Source organism: Manduca sexta, chromosome 27 (genome assembly GCF_014839805.1).
Source record: "Manduca sexta isolate Smith_Timp_Sample1 chromosome 27, JHU_Msex_v1.0, whole genome shotgun sequence".
Taxonomy (NCBI): domain Eukaryota; kingdom Metazoa; phylum Arthropoda; class Insecta; order Lepidoptera; family Sphingidae; genus Manduca; species Manduca sexta.
In genome coordinates this window covers 5088044-5102021 of record NC_051141.1, presented here as the reverse complement: position 1 = coordinate 5102021, position 13978 = coordinate 5088044, and the positions used below count along the sequence as shown (strand labels likewise).

At 32.8% G+C, this 13978-nt stretch overlaps 2 protein-coding genes across 4 annotated transcripts in view; one reads left to right on the top strand and one right to left on the bottom strand.

The window, feature by feature from the left end:
• Positions 1-528: 528 nt before the first annotated feature.
• Positions 529-9085, bottom strand: LOC115453053 (protein DDI1 homolog 2). 2 transcript variants are annotated; one of them, XM_030181691.2, is made up of 10 exons: positions 8570-9085; positions 8129-8332; positions 7967-7997; positions 7742-7900; positions 7553-7651; positions 6539-6701; positions 5275-5464; positions 4368-4457; positions 3170-3264; positions 529-3030 (listed from the first exon to the last, which is right to left on the bottom strand). In XM_030181691.2, the coding sequence occupies exons 1-10, from the start codon at positions 8829-8831 to the stop codon at positions 2950-2952; spliced, it is 1374 nt and encodes a 457-aa protein (XP_030037551.1). In that variant the 5' UTR covers positions 8832-9085; the 3' UTR covers positions 529-2949. The 2 variants fall into 2 exon arrangements, with proteins under 2 accessions (XP_030037551.1, XP_030037550.1); XM_030181690.2 differs by having other exon boundaries at positions 7967-8033; positions 8570-9084.
• Positions 9086-9309: 224 nt separating this feature from the next.
• The window catches only part of LOC115446051 (transmembrane protein 198), a 35961-nt gene continuing 31292 nt past the window's right edge, over positions 9310-13978 (top strand). For both annotated transcript variants that reach the window (XM_037443925.1, XM_037443927.1), the window contains exon 1: positions 9310-9518. The gene's annotated coding sequence lies outside the window, so the exon portion shown is untranslated. The remainder of the gene's footprint in view (positions 9519-13978) is intronic.

Below are 13978 nucleotides of genomic sequence, written 5' to 3'. Positions count from 1 at the left end.
TGTCTATCGCCCGTATTCAATAAACAATCTCAATCTTACTTTCCATCAGATGCCAAGAATAAACTTATCAAAATACGTCGTTTATACGCATGTCAAAAAGAACTTTGTTCTGATTGGTCAATTTTCGCGATAGATCAAAACGCGTTTGGGGTTATTTATTGAAAACGTCCGTTAATACGTAAAATCGTTTTAACCAGCACGAAATGAAAAAAGTGAAGCTAATACATCACATTATTGGTATAAAAATAGGTTTTATAACAATTATGGCGCGATTAAGAATATTACGAAATTTGTTTAATAGTGACATAAATGATATTAAAATTTTATGACTAGTGAAGCTGTCGACCACACAAATGAAGTCAAATGTCAATTCAATGTTAATATTGATTCAACAGAATAATGACAAAATAATCACTATTAGTCACTATACAAATTATGTAAATAGTGTATAATCTTTGTATAAGATTTTATATTTCTTGAAGTTCAAGATCGGCCACTTTATTGTCTTTATATTAATAAAATACGTGCTCAACGTATAGAAGGAAAGCTTTATTACAATTAATAGACAGTAGGTACATATTCCAAACGCACAAAAATATTCCAACTCCATTACTGTGTTGGATTCTATGAGCTTATATTAAATTCCTCTTATAAGCCTATGTATCATATTATAATAAAATAACCCAATTTCGCTAATTCCTAACATATAAAACCCATTTATATAGCATCTAGGGTTGCCAAAAATATATAGCTAACTTATGAATACGTAAGGCGATTATATAAAGCTAGCGCGTACAACACATTCATATGGTGCGTGTGCGAATTGTCTGTGAATAAATATATGTCTGTAGTTATAACAACCCATTAACAAAGTATAAAAATATAGCATGATGTTTTGTTGCATCTATTCATCGCTTCAACTATCGTATTGGTGTGATCACTGAGTGTGCAAGCTTTAGTTAACCTACTTATACATGTACTTTAAAAACAAAATAAAGAAATGTGTGGTAAAGTATTTGAAAGTGAAATAAACTGATGTAGAAAATGCGATCACGATAGGTGGCAACCCTAATTGCAACGCTTATCGAAGTGCAAGAACTATTTTACAGCTTTTGCCGCGGTTTATTATATAATAATTTTCTCCTTTCATTCCGATCTTTCGTAGACTTTGCAGCCTTCTTGGTCACGAGGCGGACTGAGATGTTGGTCATCCGAAGAGTCAAGGTTACCATATCTACCTACATTTCAAAAAATTATTATATAAAAAACTGCGATAAAATCCGTAAAATAAATTTATTTTAATGTCTAACAATCGCGTAAACATAAGAAATCGAAGTGCAAGAAGTTAACAAATAACTACTTAGTATAAAGTTAAGCCCATCTGCTCCCTTTTACCCAACATGCTAACCTAACCTTAACATAAGAAAATTTACTTTGTGTGGAGTAATAAGAATATTATCAATGTGTAAAAAGGTTAACTACAACAGTGAAATTCTAAAAGGTGATTCAATTAACAACAGACCATTGTGGAAAATAGTAAGAAACCTAATTAAAAGAATTATAACAACGTTAACAGTTTGTGCCATTCGTGTTTTAGTAATCAGAAGTGTGACATCGAGCAGTCACTCTAGTCCACTAGGCAAAAATATAATGATTCACCTACTTGATACATTATTAAGTCCTTTTAGTACTTTGGCTCCCTGGATTCCTTAGTGTTTCCGTCGTTGTAACATGTTCACACCAAAATAAATAAAATCCTAATTAAATAGTAGGAAGAAATACATTTTTTTCAATTATGCATCAAGTAGCAAATTCATTGGTGGACGAAACATAATCGTTTGGGAGCAGACAATCAAGAAACAAACATTATAGGATACAATAGTCATTAGAAATAAACATTGTTGCTATCTACAAATTCTAGAAACTACTAAGTCGTGTAACTACGCTAGTATTGTTTATAACTAGACGCCGCGTTCACGGGTCACCCCTGTTTGCTCGTACTTACTATCCTAAACGATATGCTTATAAACTATTACAATAAAATGCAGACATTTAGTCATATTTAAAACAGTCCGCGTAGCGAGATGTGTACGCGCTCGTTAAATGTTTAATATCTTTAACGTACGTATACTCAGTCTGGATCCGGTATTTGTGGGCAGTACATAAAAATTATTCAACATTGGCCATCAAAATTCAATAATAAACTATATACTTCATATATAATGCATATTTGTCTAGTTTTGAAATGCTGGTTCTTTATATATTTTACATCAGTTACTGTTACATTAACTGACACAACATGATTGAAAACTTTTCAATGCTAAATATCATAATCTTATATTATTCCTATTACATTCAGTGTTGTTTACCCTAATCTTTAATCGACTAAGTTGACCTTTAACTTCCAACAGACTCAAGAAGGCGCGATATTGCCTTTTTTCGACGCAATCTCACCGTGTCAATGTATTGGGTGTTAGTGTCAACTTCGGATTAATAAAAGTTATTGAATATAGACTTTATTAAACAACGTTTTGCCCGTGTGAAAGTCCTTTCCCTTTATAAAAATCCCACTGAGCATTTTTTCGGGAATATTACAAAACTAGCATATACGTTAATTGAGAGCTTAGTCTATCTATGTGACAAATTCCATCCAAATGCATACAGTCATTCTTCTGTCTACTTCTAACCAACAACGCAACATGTTCCACAAACATTTATTAATTCAGGTGATCGCCAACTGCACACACTCAATTAGTTATTAACCTCGCATCGCAAAAGTAACGACAATCATTGTGTGATAAGACAAGATCAAAACCGTGGGGCGAAAAAGTCGCGCGAGCCATAAACACAACAGATTTAGATTTTGTCGTCACACTAACTATAATACAAGTTTAGTCCGCTTACAGCGGCTATTTAAGACGAGAGGCGAGGGTGCTTCGCAGGTCGACATCAGAACTTGAGGGTCTTGGCGACCAGAGCGAGGATCGCTTTGGTCTTGTCTCCGTTGTAACGCCTCAGTTCAAGTATGGCCTGAAACAACAGTGAAATTAATTTGTAGTTAAACTGCTAAGGATTGTCGCACAATTTTACTTGCAGTTAAAACGATATAGGGTTGTGTATTATATATGTTCTGTAGTTTAATGTTTTGTAGTTGCGAAGCAGTAAGTACCTGGCGCCGAGAGTATCCAAGAGCAACAATCTCCTCAACTTCAGTTTCTCCAAATCGATCCGACGGTAAGATACTCTCCTCAGGGTTGCTCAAATCTGGAAAGTGAAGTGAATTTGAAAACAGTATCAAGAATTTGCAATCGTTTTCTTATCACAAAATATAGTCATTTAGCTTTAGGGGGCCGAGTGACTTCGCACAAAGGCGAGTGACACAACACATAGGAAAATATTTATTAATTATAGTTTTTCTATTTTTCTTATAATACACAAATTATGTTTTTAGTTAAACGTAAATGTCACATGTTGGCGTAGTTGTATAATGATTTGCTGCGCTCGTACGCCAAAATTGATTTAACGAAAAAATATATACATAAATTATAGGAACTTTTTCGGGTTTCATTTTTATACAAATGTCTTTATCGTAAAATGATTCGGAAAGTAGATATTGTCAAAAAACTGCTGTCAGGCCCATGCCTCTAATATGGCGGCGCGAGCGGCAAGATACGCAGTGCCAAAGTTGAAATTCGGAACGAGCACATCGAAATCTATAAAATGGGCATTTTCAAAACACCCGTACACACTTTTCCAGGCAAAACTGTATAATTACTGTATTAACGGGTTAAGCTTAAACTGCTTTGTGAAAGCAAAACAATTAAATACACGACGTATAAAGAGCATTATTTTTATTCGGCGCCGAACGTGTTGTGACAAATGTACATAAGTATTTTTATTTATTATTTACAATGAGTTTTGTAACTTTGCCAAATGGGACAGCTGCGTTGTCCAACGTCGAAAACAAACCACAACAACACAAATTGTGTATACGGGAGACAAAGAAAGGGATTTTAATTTTAAACATTTATTTTATATTGCAATGTTAATTTAGCTTCTATCATAACTCCAAATCAAAACAAGGTTTAAATTGTATTTGAATCTATGTGGTTTAAATGCAAGGAATGGTTTAGTCAAGAATTCGCCCCTAAAACTTGTTATTTGGCACAACTAAATTACAAAACAAAAGCTATAGAAAAACAATTATTTGAACATATTAAAGTAAAGTTGGATACAATAACAAAGGAACTATCTTAAAATAGGCACTGCTCTGTGAACATGAGTATATATAATTCTAGGCAAAAAACGAGGAATAAGTACAGATTTTTTATTGCCGTTAAAATACTAATAGATTATTTAATACTTACTGATCCTTTGTGGGCCTGTCATGGGTTGCGCGCTGGAAGGCACCTGGGGTTTGTCAGCTGGCTTGCTCGAGGTACCGGGACTGCTGTCTCCTAAAATTAACAATGACGTATTAAATGTACTTTATGTAATCGTATTTACAATTAACTTTACTACAATTATCTAATTATCAAAATAAAACATTAAGGATGAATGGTTAAATTATATTAAACTAACCATGATTAGTGATGCGAAATAATTTTATAAAAGTATAAAATCCATTATAAAAATACGCTGACATTCTAATACAAAAAATATGAAATTTTAAGTTACATGTGCTCGGCTTAGCTAATTGGTACTGACTTCAAAGTGCATGAGCTGTACTATATCGACTGCTATTGTTACCTGACAAATGGTATTACTTGAAATTATAAATTAATGATTTATAAGTGGGTGCGTTTTTATGAAACGTAACAGAGCATGTGGGACTGACAGTGGACATTGTCGGTCAAGTATAATTTATTGAGTCCATTACCATAATTGATTTAAATACTGTTCTATAAATATTGCGGTCATAGTTACCAACTACATCGATCTTGTCATTGATGCTAATCATCTTCAAAATGTACGAATTCGTACAAAATGATAAGTACAATTCGTTTATCGGTCTCATTACGCGATAAGCCCGCATTACGCCGACTTTCCAATCAACGAGCCTACTTTCCAAACAAACATGCACATAATTAATTCACACGCAGCGTGCCGGCACACGCGAGCATCTGTACAAAAAACTTAAAAACATTCAGCTTTACAATTTTTATTGTTTTATTGACTTTACGATTTTTAACTCGTTTCATTTAAATAAACATTATTATCAATACATTTTATTCCATTTTGCATTCATTTGTCAGTTCTTTTTGTCGCGCCCACCTTGCTTAGATTTTTCAATAGCTTCCTTCATTTGCCGTTCCTCGCTTTCTTTAACGGACTGATTGATGATGTCATCTTCGGAGATGCCCGAGAGTCGAGCGCACTCCGGCAGATCGGCCTCAGGCAAGAACTGGGTCTCCGTGCCCGTAGTGCCAATCCGTAGTACGTTGCGTTTAAGGTCGATATTGCACTATTAGATATAACATATAATTGCAAGTGAATATATTGATATAGGTAACAAGTTTGTAACATCTATAATAGTTTATTCATAAAAAAAAAATCTTTGGCCAAAACACTGAGAATCAAAATGTCGAAATGAAAATAAAGTTATTGATAACTAATTATAAATATATCCTAAAAACACAAAAGTTAAAACATCTTTCGTCAATTAAGTATACTAAGGTTACACAGAACCAATTCAGTACAATTACACTGAATATCAGTTGGGAAGCAATCATTAAATGTCAATAGTTGGACTGTGGGTACAAAGGGTAAATAATTCCTTTTAAAGGTACTTAGTGATTGAATTGCACTTCTATTACAATGGTTTTGTTTATTGCTTATAGTATTTGCAGAAAACAACAGCAATGCAAAAAGTATGTTTTCACATTACTTTAAATATAAAAATATAAATAATTTCAATAATTATTGATTTCGATATGACAACAGGCCAAACCAATTTTTAGCTGATATTTGATAATCATACTACATACTGATAAATTAACGCTATTCTTAAATGCAGTTTTAAATCAAACTTAAAATTATAAAGTCAGATAGTCTCGTTTGTTAACAAATCTGTATATTGAGGTATCTTTATATTAAATGTTACATATCAAATATGAGGAAAATTGTAATTAACTCACATGATATATAATTTAAGTAAAGCCTCATCTAGACAGAGCAATTATTGCTAGCAATAAATTTATGTAATTTTATTGAATATTTGTCAGGCGAGAATTACCTCGCTATTTCGCTTGTTCAAACCATATAACTTTTAGCATGTTTAAAACATAAAACTTTTTTAGCCATAATTATTCAGTCTAAGTGGGCCCTTAGATACAATCTTAATATAATTTTTAAGCAATAAAATCATTCCGCCTTCTAAAATCAGTACTACTTTAAATTCGAGTCATTAAAATTAAATGAATTTTCAGATTATATCAGGGTTTTAATTTCTCGATAGTTAATTGAAATATACAAGACTGAATTTATATTGTAACAAATATAGATTTTAATAACAAAATTTATAAATAGCTACACATACCTGATGTCTCTTAAGCATATCCAGTCCCAATAACATATCCATTGGCTGTTCTTCGAGCACAGAGAAAGATGTAGTAAGGAAATCCTTTTCAATTCTCATCTGAACCATGTGGATGCGGCCAATAATTCTTTGTACACCTACGCCTTTAGCAATTCCCGCCCATCTACAAAACATTCAAAATATTGTCACAATCCAACATTTATTTCACAGCATTAGAACAATCAACAATGTATGTTTTGGTCTAATAATTTCCATGTTTATTTTAAGGTTATTTCAGGTGTTTTTAAGGTAATGTTTTTTTCAAGATAACAGGAGAACACTTTAATATCACTAAGTTAGTCATCTGCCTGGAGACAATCATAAATAGCCTAATACATTTTAATAAGTATGGTAAAAATAGAATTAAATTCCAATACAACGTGAAAACATTTGGTATTCTATTAGCCTGAGTTATTTTAATATCAATGTCATGTTGCGATGCAAGAACATAACACTCTCTTTGCTTTGCTGATGTGATTGAAATTTTAGAAATGTTTTTCACCTTACAAAAAATAATTGATGAAACAAATATTTTTTTTAAATTCACTATTAAATCCATAATATATACCATGTTACTGTACTTGTTTCAACATTCATTTGGATGAAGATATACTCCAAGTGCTGATATGGGGCCGTAAGACTGGTGAAATCAACATAATTGTTCCACTCTCCCCAAAGTGGTGGTAGCGTTTTTGCGCGAAATGAAATACACTAAATAAATGTAGTAAGATCTTATGGAATGTTATATACCGCTTGCATAATGAACGCGTAAGTGATGACAGCAGCCAAATTGGTATTGTTGCATAAAATTCAAAATAAATATAGAATTTTAACTCTCATCTATAAAGAAATAGTATTTAATGTTTATACAGCTATTGTACTATCTGATGATATGTTGATTACCAAATAATAGTTGATGAATGCTTATTATATTATGGTACTGATAATCATCATAGGAACCAAATTTGAACTTACCTAGTATCAACCAATCGCATAATGTTGCACCTCTCAGCACAAGCAGCTGACATAATTGTTGTTTGGGCTCCAGAGTCTATAAACGCCTTGACAGGAAATCTGGTAATAATATAGTAACATTACATTATAAAGCATAAAAGTGTAAACAAGACCTGCAAAATACATGGTAATATATGAGATTATTATTACCCATTGACATGACAGTTAATGTAGAGCATAACAACAGTTCCAAATGTCTCCGGATTATACTCCATGGCTGCCTCCATGTTGGCTTCAATATTTTTCTGTCTAATTTCTTCTGCAATCATTCTTTGGGCCTCCGTGTCAAAGGGATCAGAATTCATCATCCTGAAAAAATATTTAACTTATACAATATGCAAGTTAAAGGGTTGATGGAAATGTGATATGTTTTACCTTATTCTTTGTTGTTGACGCTCAGTCCTTGCTAACAATTGTTCGTGGAGAACACCAGCAAATGTATCTATGAAATTTAGCCAATTTAAATCATAACACCATACGACATAAAAAATATTCAAATTGCAAAAATATTCATAGCAAATATTCATGAGCACATACCGAGGTTGCCACTAAGAAGAGCTTCTGCTAATCTGGGATTATTCTGTTTAAGTAATGCAAGTTGATCAGGATTTGCTAAGAACATTTCCCTGATGATACGTGGATCTTCTTCAACTGGTGTATTTTTTGTGGCCATTGACGGACCAGCTCTTGATGGAACTTGAATGCTACTGAAATCAAGATTTGCTAAGCCGGTTGGCAAAGCTGCAAGGGGAAACTTCCTTTTATGTTTTATATAAAACCTTTGTTTTCACAACAAAAACTAATTTGATTTTGTGGTTAGTCACCAAATGCCATAACATTTATATTTTTCTAAAAATATTCGAAATTTTAGCGCCAGTACGTAATTTGACAAAATGCCATCCATTGTCACGAATGACAAGGCATGACAATGCGTTTTTAGAACACTGGTGAAAACAAAATTTATTTTGATATATTTACCTTGATTAGCGTCAGTCACATTGAGGTTAGAGGCCGAGTGTAGCATGTGAATCAATACCAGGACGTCTCCATCGTGGACACCAAGTTCCTTGAGCGACTTTTTGTCTCCCAGAAGAGGCTTGCCATTGAAATTCAATGTGATATCTTTTGCAGGGAAACCTGATTCTATTTCACAAAATGCTTTAAAATTCTCCAGTTCCAGGTCTTCTGAGACGTCCAAAACAAATATTTCATCGTTGAGAGTAGTCACTGTTACTTTCATTGTGTTTGGCTGACGCGGCGACTCGAGGCAAATAACTTTCGCGAAGGCAGGTTTGTGCTGTATGAATTATAGCTGCGGAATGACTGCCCAAAACATTTTAGGCCATGTGCACTGAGTAAACAGGTCTCGGGACAAACACAGTCACAAAATATAAAAGTTTGGAACGTAAATACATTCCCTACGTACGTACTACAATGTTTTATTATCGAATATCGATGTCCGCGGTACCGCGGTACAATTTGTGTTAGAGTTGTACCGTAATTTTGTCTGATGAATTATGACATTTTGACAATCTATTCAAAATATTATTCAAATTCTATGTTTTTATTATTATATAAAAATGCTTATTTTTTCCTTTTTGCGTAGATTTTAATATTTTGTATTGTTTCTTGAATAACCGTCTGACATCGATAAAGTTTGCAGCGGTAGGTACAAACTGTACCCAACCCTATTCTTAAAAAAAATTCAATGTCGAAGAGAAAAGTCGTAGAGGAAAACCTTTGTTATATTTTTCTTTTACTTGCGTAGTTTTAAATGTAAAGTGTTTGCTCTCGGGTGTATTTACTAATATATAATGTGCTTATTATAGAAACTTGAAGTCGGACATTGATCTTCAAGATTTTATTCGCGATAGTGCTACGGAAATAATAAATTTACAATGTGAAATCGACTCATGACGTAGGAATGGTGAGTGTTAGTTATGTGCATTTTGTATATGATCCTGTCTAAACTGTTTGCATTTATCACAACTAGATCGCGAGTATTCGCTCGGGTATTTTTTTCCGATTTGTTATTGAACCAGATTTTTTGTTAAGACTCGGTGAAAGTGTGCTGCTCTTCGAAGTCCGATTATTTTCAATATTATTTTATGAACTCAGCCATACTTTTAGTAGCGTATTGAATATAGTATTGTTTACATTGGATTGTGTAGAAAATTAACACATGCTGTATTTAAATAAGTTAATCGCATAGTATTTTATTGTCATTGCAACATAAAATATTTTAAAAGAACCCATTTAATTTATAGATTTAAAATCAAACAACAAATTTTATCTCAAATTCCTTCCTGTTAAATAAAATCGAATTCCTCTATTCGCCTTCACTCTTTGTTAGAACATTGAGTTGTAATTTCTTTCCTTTTGCAACAACCCTTTCCAATTCTTTACATGCAAACAAATCTTTTAACAAAACTGTTATAAAAGAATCTGTTTTAGCTTAAACCAGTCACACCCGCTCAATTATGTGATAACAGATTTGCATAAATATTGTATTACCACATAAAACCTGCTTTATACATAAAGTTATATATTATGATTATATAAAAATAGATATACAGACCCACTGTTTGGGTTTTATTTAAAAAAAAATACAACACATAAAAGTGTCAATATAAATTTTTTCTAACTTTATAGATAAAAATTCACATCGAATTGATAACCTCCTCCTTTTTTTTGAAGTCGGTTAAAAAGAGCCCTAAGCACATAGTATATGAATAAATGAATAGTTGTAATTCAATAATGATTTTCATAGATTATTCTGAGTAACAATACTTGTCATGTAATTGTATGAGCAACATATAATCCAATCAGATACAGAAGACACTTTAATCTGTACTCCTAAATAAATAGTAATGAAATAAGAACTATATACATTGCCTGTTTAATACAACAACTATCAAGTATAATTTACTTGAAACTTGTGAAACAGGCTATAGATGATTTGCCCATATCAAAATGTTTTATAATACTTAGATAGCTGACCTATTTACACTACTTCCCCCATGAATAATAACAGCAATGATCTATATCCCCCCAACGGATGTTAATCAGTTCAGGGATAACATTTCATAGGTAACATTATACTATATGATCTGTGAGGATAGTGTGTCAATAGCCACCCTGTGAGTAATTTGGTAATATGTTGTCCAACAATTTAAATATTTTCAAACAATATTCTTAAGAAGGTTATCCTGTTACAATAAAGTAAAATACAATAAAGACTTATTGCATTGATATTGAATTATATTATAATGTCTCTATCTTATGGTTCCTAAGCTATACTATTATATAAAGCTATAAATTATATAGTTCTAAGAAATCTATAAATATAATATATAAAACCAAGTCCCCTTTTCTGACTGTATGTTAATTTTCTCAAAATTTACTGAACGGATTTGTATGAAATTTGGTATGGAGATAGTTTAAGACCCTGGGAAGTTTAAAGTTTTCTTTCTATCCCAGGAAAATATGTAGCAGTACCTTTATTGTCGAAAACTACTTCATGCGAGTGAAGCCGTGAGAAATAGCCAATATATTGTAAAACAAAGTCCCCCACTGCATCTAACTGCCTGTCTGAACTGAACTTAAAAACTACCCAACAGATAGTGATGAAAATTGGTAAGGAGATAGTTTGAGACTTAGGGACGGACATAGGCCACTTTTTATCCCGGGAAAATATAAAGTGGGGCTATTATCCAAGAATGCTTTTTTATGTGGGCAAAGACACGAATAAAAGCGAGTATAAAGTATTGATTAAAAATCTGAAATAATAAGATACTGTGCTCTAGAATGTTTACTGTGTGTGCTTAGTTATATAAAAATAACTGTTTTTAGAAGTTACTTAGATTTCAAGACATCGAATAAAAATGTTTTTCTCATAAACTTGCGAAAATATCCTTATTTTCCATGTGATACAAAATACATTTTGTGAAGTGGGGATTTTAATAAAACACAATACAACTCAAACATGCTGTTGAACTTATCTACTTTTAATTCTGTATTTCTTTAATTTCAAAATTTAAGTACTTTTATTATAGTAGCTTATTCTTTGGTGGAAAATTAATGGATATGCTACTTTTAAAGAATATAAATGGAAAACAGTTGTTATACTTGTGTGCATCTTGGTAGGCTATTATCAGGGATGTTGTGTTTTAAACCTTCAGGTAGCTTTTAGTTTGAATTTCCTCATTTCAGACATTGCCTATTTCTTACAAGACACATACATGCACACACAAACATCACAGAGGCTGACAATTGAAATTATGTGCAATATTATCAGCAAAATATATTATGTATTTATATTTGTGTATGTCAAAAAGATTTTAAAATGTAAGAGAACTAAAATTATTCAATTTATCTGATTTTAATACGTGCACATCATGCAATATATAATAAATGGCGAAAATTTCAATTCTGGCAAGGCAACCCGACACATCATACCTACTTGTATATGCATAAATGCGGTCTGCAAATCCTTCTGATGATAATTCGATTCTACATAAAGGGAAGCCGGCAGGAATCGGATTATGTGGACTCTTTGCCACTATTATACAGTGCTAAAAAAACAAACTATGAAATAACTATTTTGTATTAATATACAAAATAGTTATTTCATAGTTTGTTTTTTGGCCATTACCCAATGGTAACCTAGCAAATATTTATTTGAATGAATATTATATTAATTAGGGCCAATAACATGCGTAATTTGATTAAACGCCAGTTATAATGAGTTACAAATAAATTCTGTAGGACTTGAAATATATTGTGCTTTTGTGTTCCAATAAATTATTCTGTTGTATTCTGCTGGTGGTTGGATATATTTTATATCCGCCCGGATAGTGACCACCGTACATCCTTGCGTAAAACCCGCCATATTGACCAACGTAAATGTGTCGCATTCTGGGATCAGCCTGTGCATATCCGGGTACAACAGGCCGGCATAATTGTGTCGACTGTCAAGGGATAATCATCTCTCGTCACTCGATATTGTTTGGACACCACTCCACTTACCATCAGTTGCAGTGAGGACATTTCGCCGTGCGAGTATAAAAAAATCTAATTTAATGTTTTTAGTGGTGGTGTTAAATAGTATGCAAAATCAAACATTGCATGCCTGTTATTATTTTCATATCATTGTTTAATTAAAACTGAAGTATTAAGGTGTTATTTGGAAAAAAAATGGCCTGTTGCAGAGATTTTTTCTTTATGATTCGTTTCAACATCGATGGTTTAACTAAAAGTCAACATTTTATTTCGCCCTAGGACAAATACCAGTATTAAGGTCCGTTCAAACTGGTGCGATTTGAACAGTATGACGGTCGTATAAAGGAGACTATAGGTATATCGAGATTCCTGGAAAGCAGATTACATACCACAGCTTATGAATCAGAACAATTTTGGCCATACTTTTAGAAATATGCTGTCATATGGTGGTTTTTCGGCCATAAAAACTATTATGAATCATTTGCAAAGAATATATCTTAAACAGTATATTTCACGTGGCATTAAACTGGCCTTGGGAAGAGTTTATAAGTGCCCAATTTACGCGTAGAATTCTTAATCTGTAAATAACTTAGTATCACCCTAATAAAGACGTTATAATTTGTAGATCTAAGTATACAATTATTTGCACAATAATCCCGCCTGCTTTTATTCGATATCTTCAAGTGGTATATCAGCGCTGCAAACATTCTACATGAATGAAGCGCCTGGTTTGGATGGAATGAGAAAAAAGGGAAAGGAAAGTAACAATATTATTATTTTTTTTAGGTAGACAGTAAAACAAAATGTAAAGGTTCGACATGATCATGCCTAAAGCTTTGTATAAATTACCTATTTGTTTTAAAATCAAACGATTTCGCATATTGCGTTTGTGACATTGGTAAATAAGTATTCAAATCATTCCATTCTATCTTTCCCATTCTCGGCAAAACTGGTAGTCTTTCTTAGTGCCATCACTCATCAGTTTACCCGCTGCCGCTGTCCGGGCCGCTTGTCGCCCACCGCTCGTAGCCGCGATAGATAAGATATTTGTCTCATATATATCAGCCCTGTTTTATATACTGTCCTACTGCTGACCACGGGCCATCTCTAATATGAGAGGGATTAGGCCTTAGTCCAACATGCTGGCCTAGTGCGGGTTGGTAGATACACAAACAGTTCACACACCCTCAAAGTTCCTAATATTAATATTTGCCTCCTACTAAGATTTAATTCTGGTTTCGTGGGTATTAGGACTAAAAGTTATTTAGGTTGTGGTAGTTTTTGCTAGTGGCTTCATCCGTATGAAAGTTTTCCCAGGATAAAGTAAAATAAAGGATAAAAGTCTCGTGACATATTTTCACGAGATTAAAAGTAGCCTACGTCGTT

What these genes read in the sequence shown, in the direction of transcription:
- LOC115453053 (XM_030181690.2), bottom strand. Translation starts at nt 8,831, where the DNA reads ATGAAAGTAACAGTGACTACTCTCAACGATGAAATATTTGTTTTGGAC. An exon ending in CGTCAACAACAAAGAATAAG is followed by an intron (nt 7,901 to 7,966) that starts GTAAAACATATC and finishes ATATTTTTTCAG; the next exon opens with GATGATGAATTCTGATCCCT. An exon ending in ATGCGATTGGTTGATACTAG is followed by an intron (nt 6,702 to 7,552) that starts GTAAGTTCAAAT and finishes AATGTTTTGTAG; the next exon opens with ATGGGCGGGAATTGCTAAAG.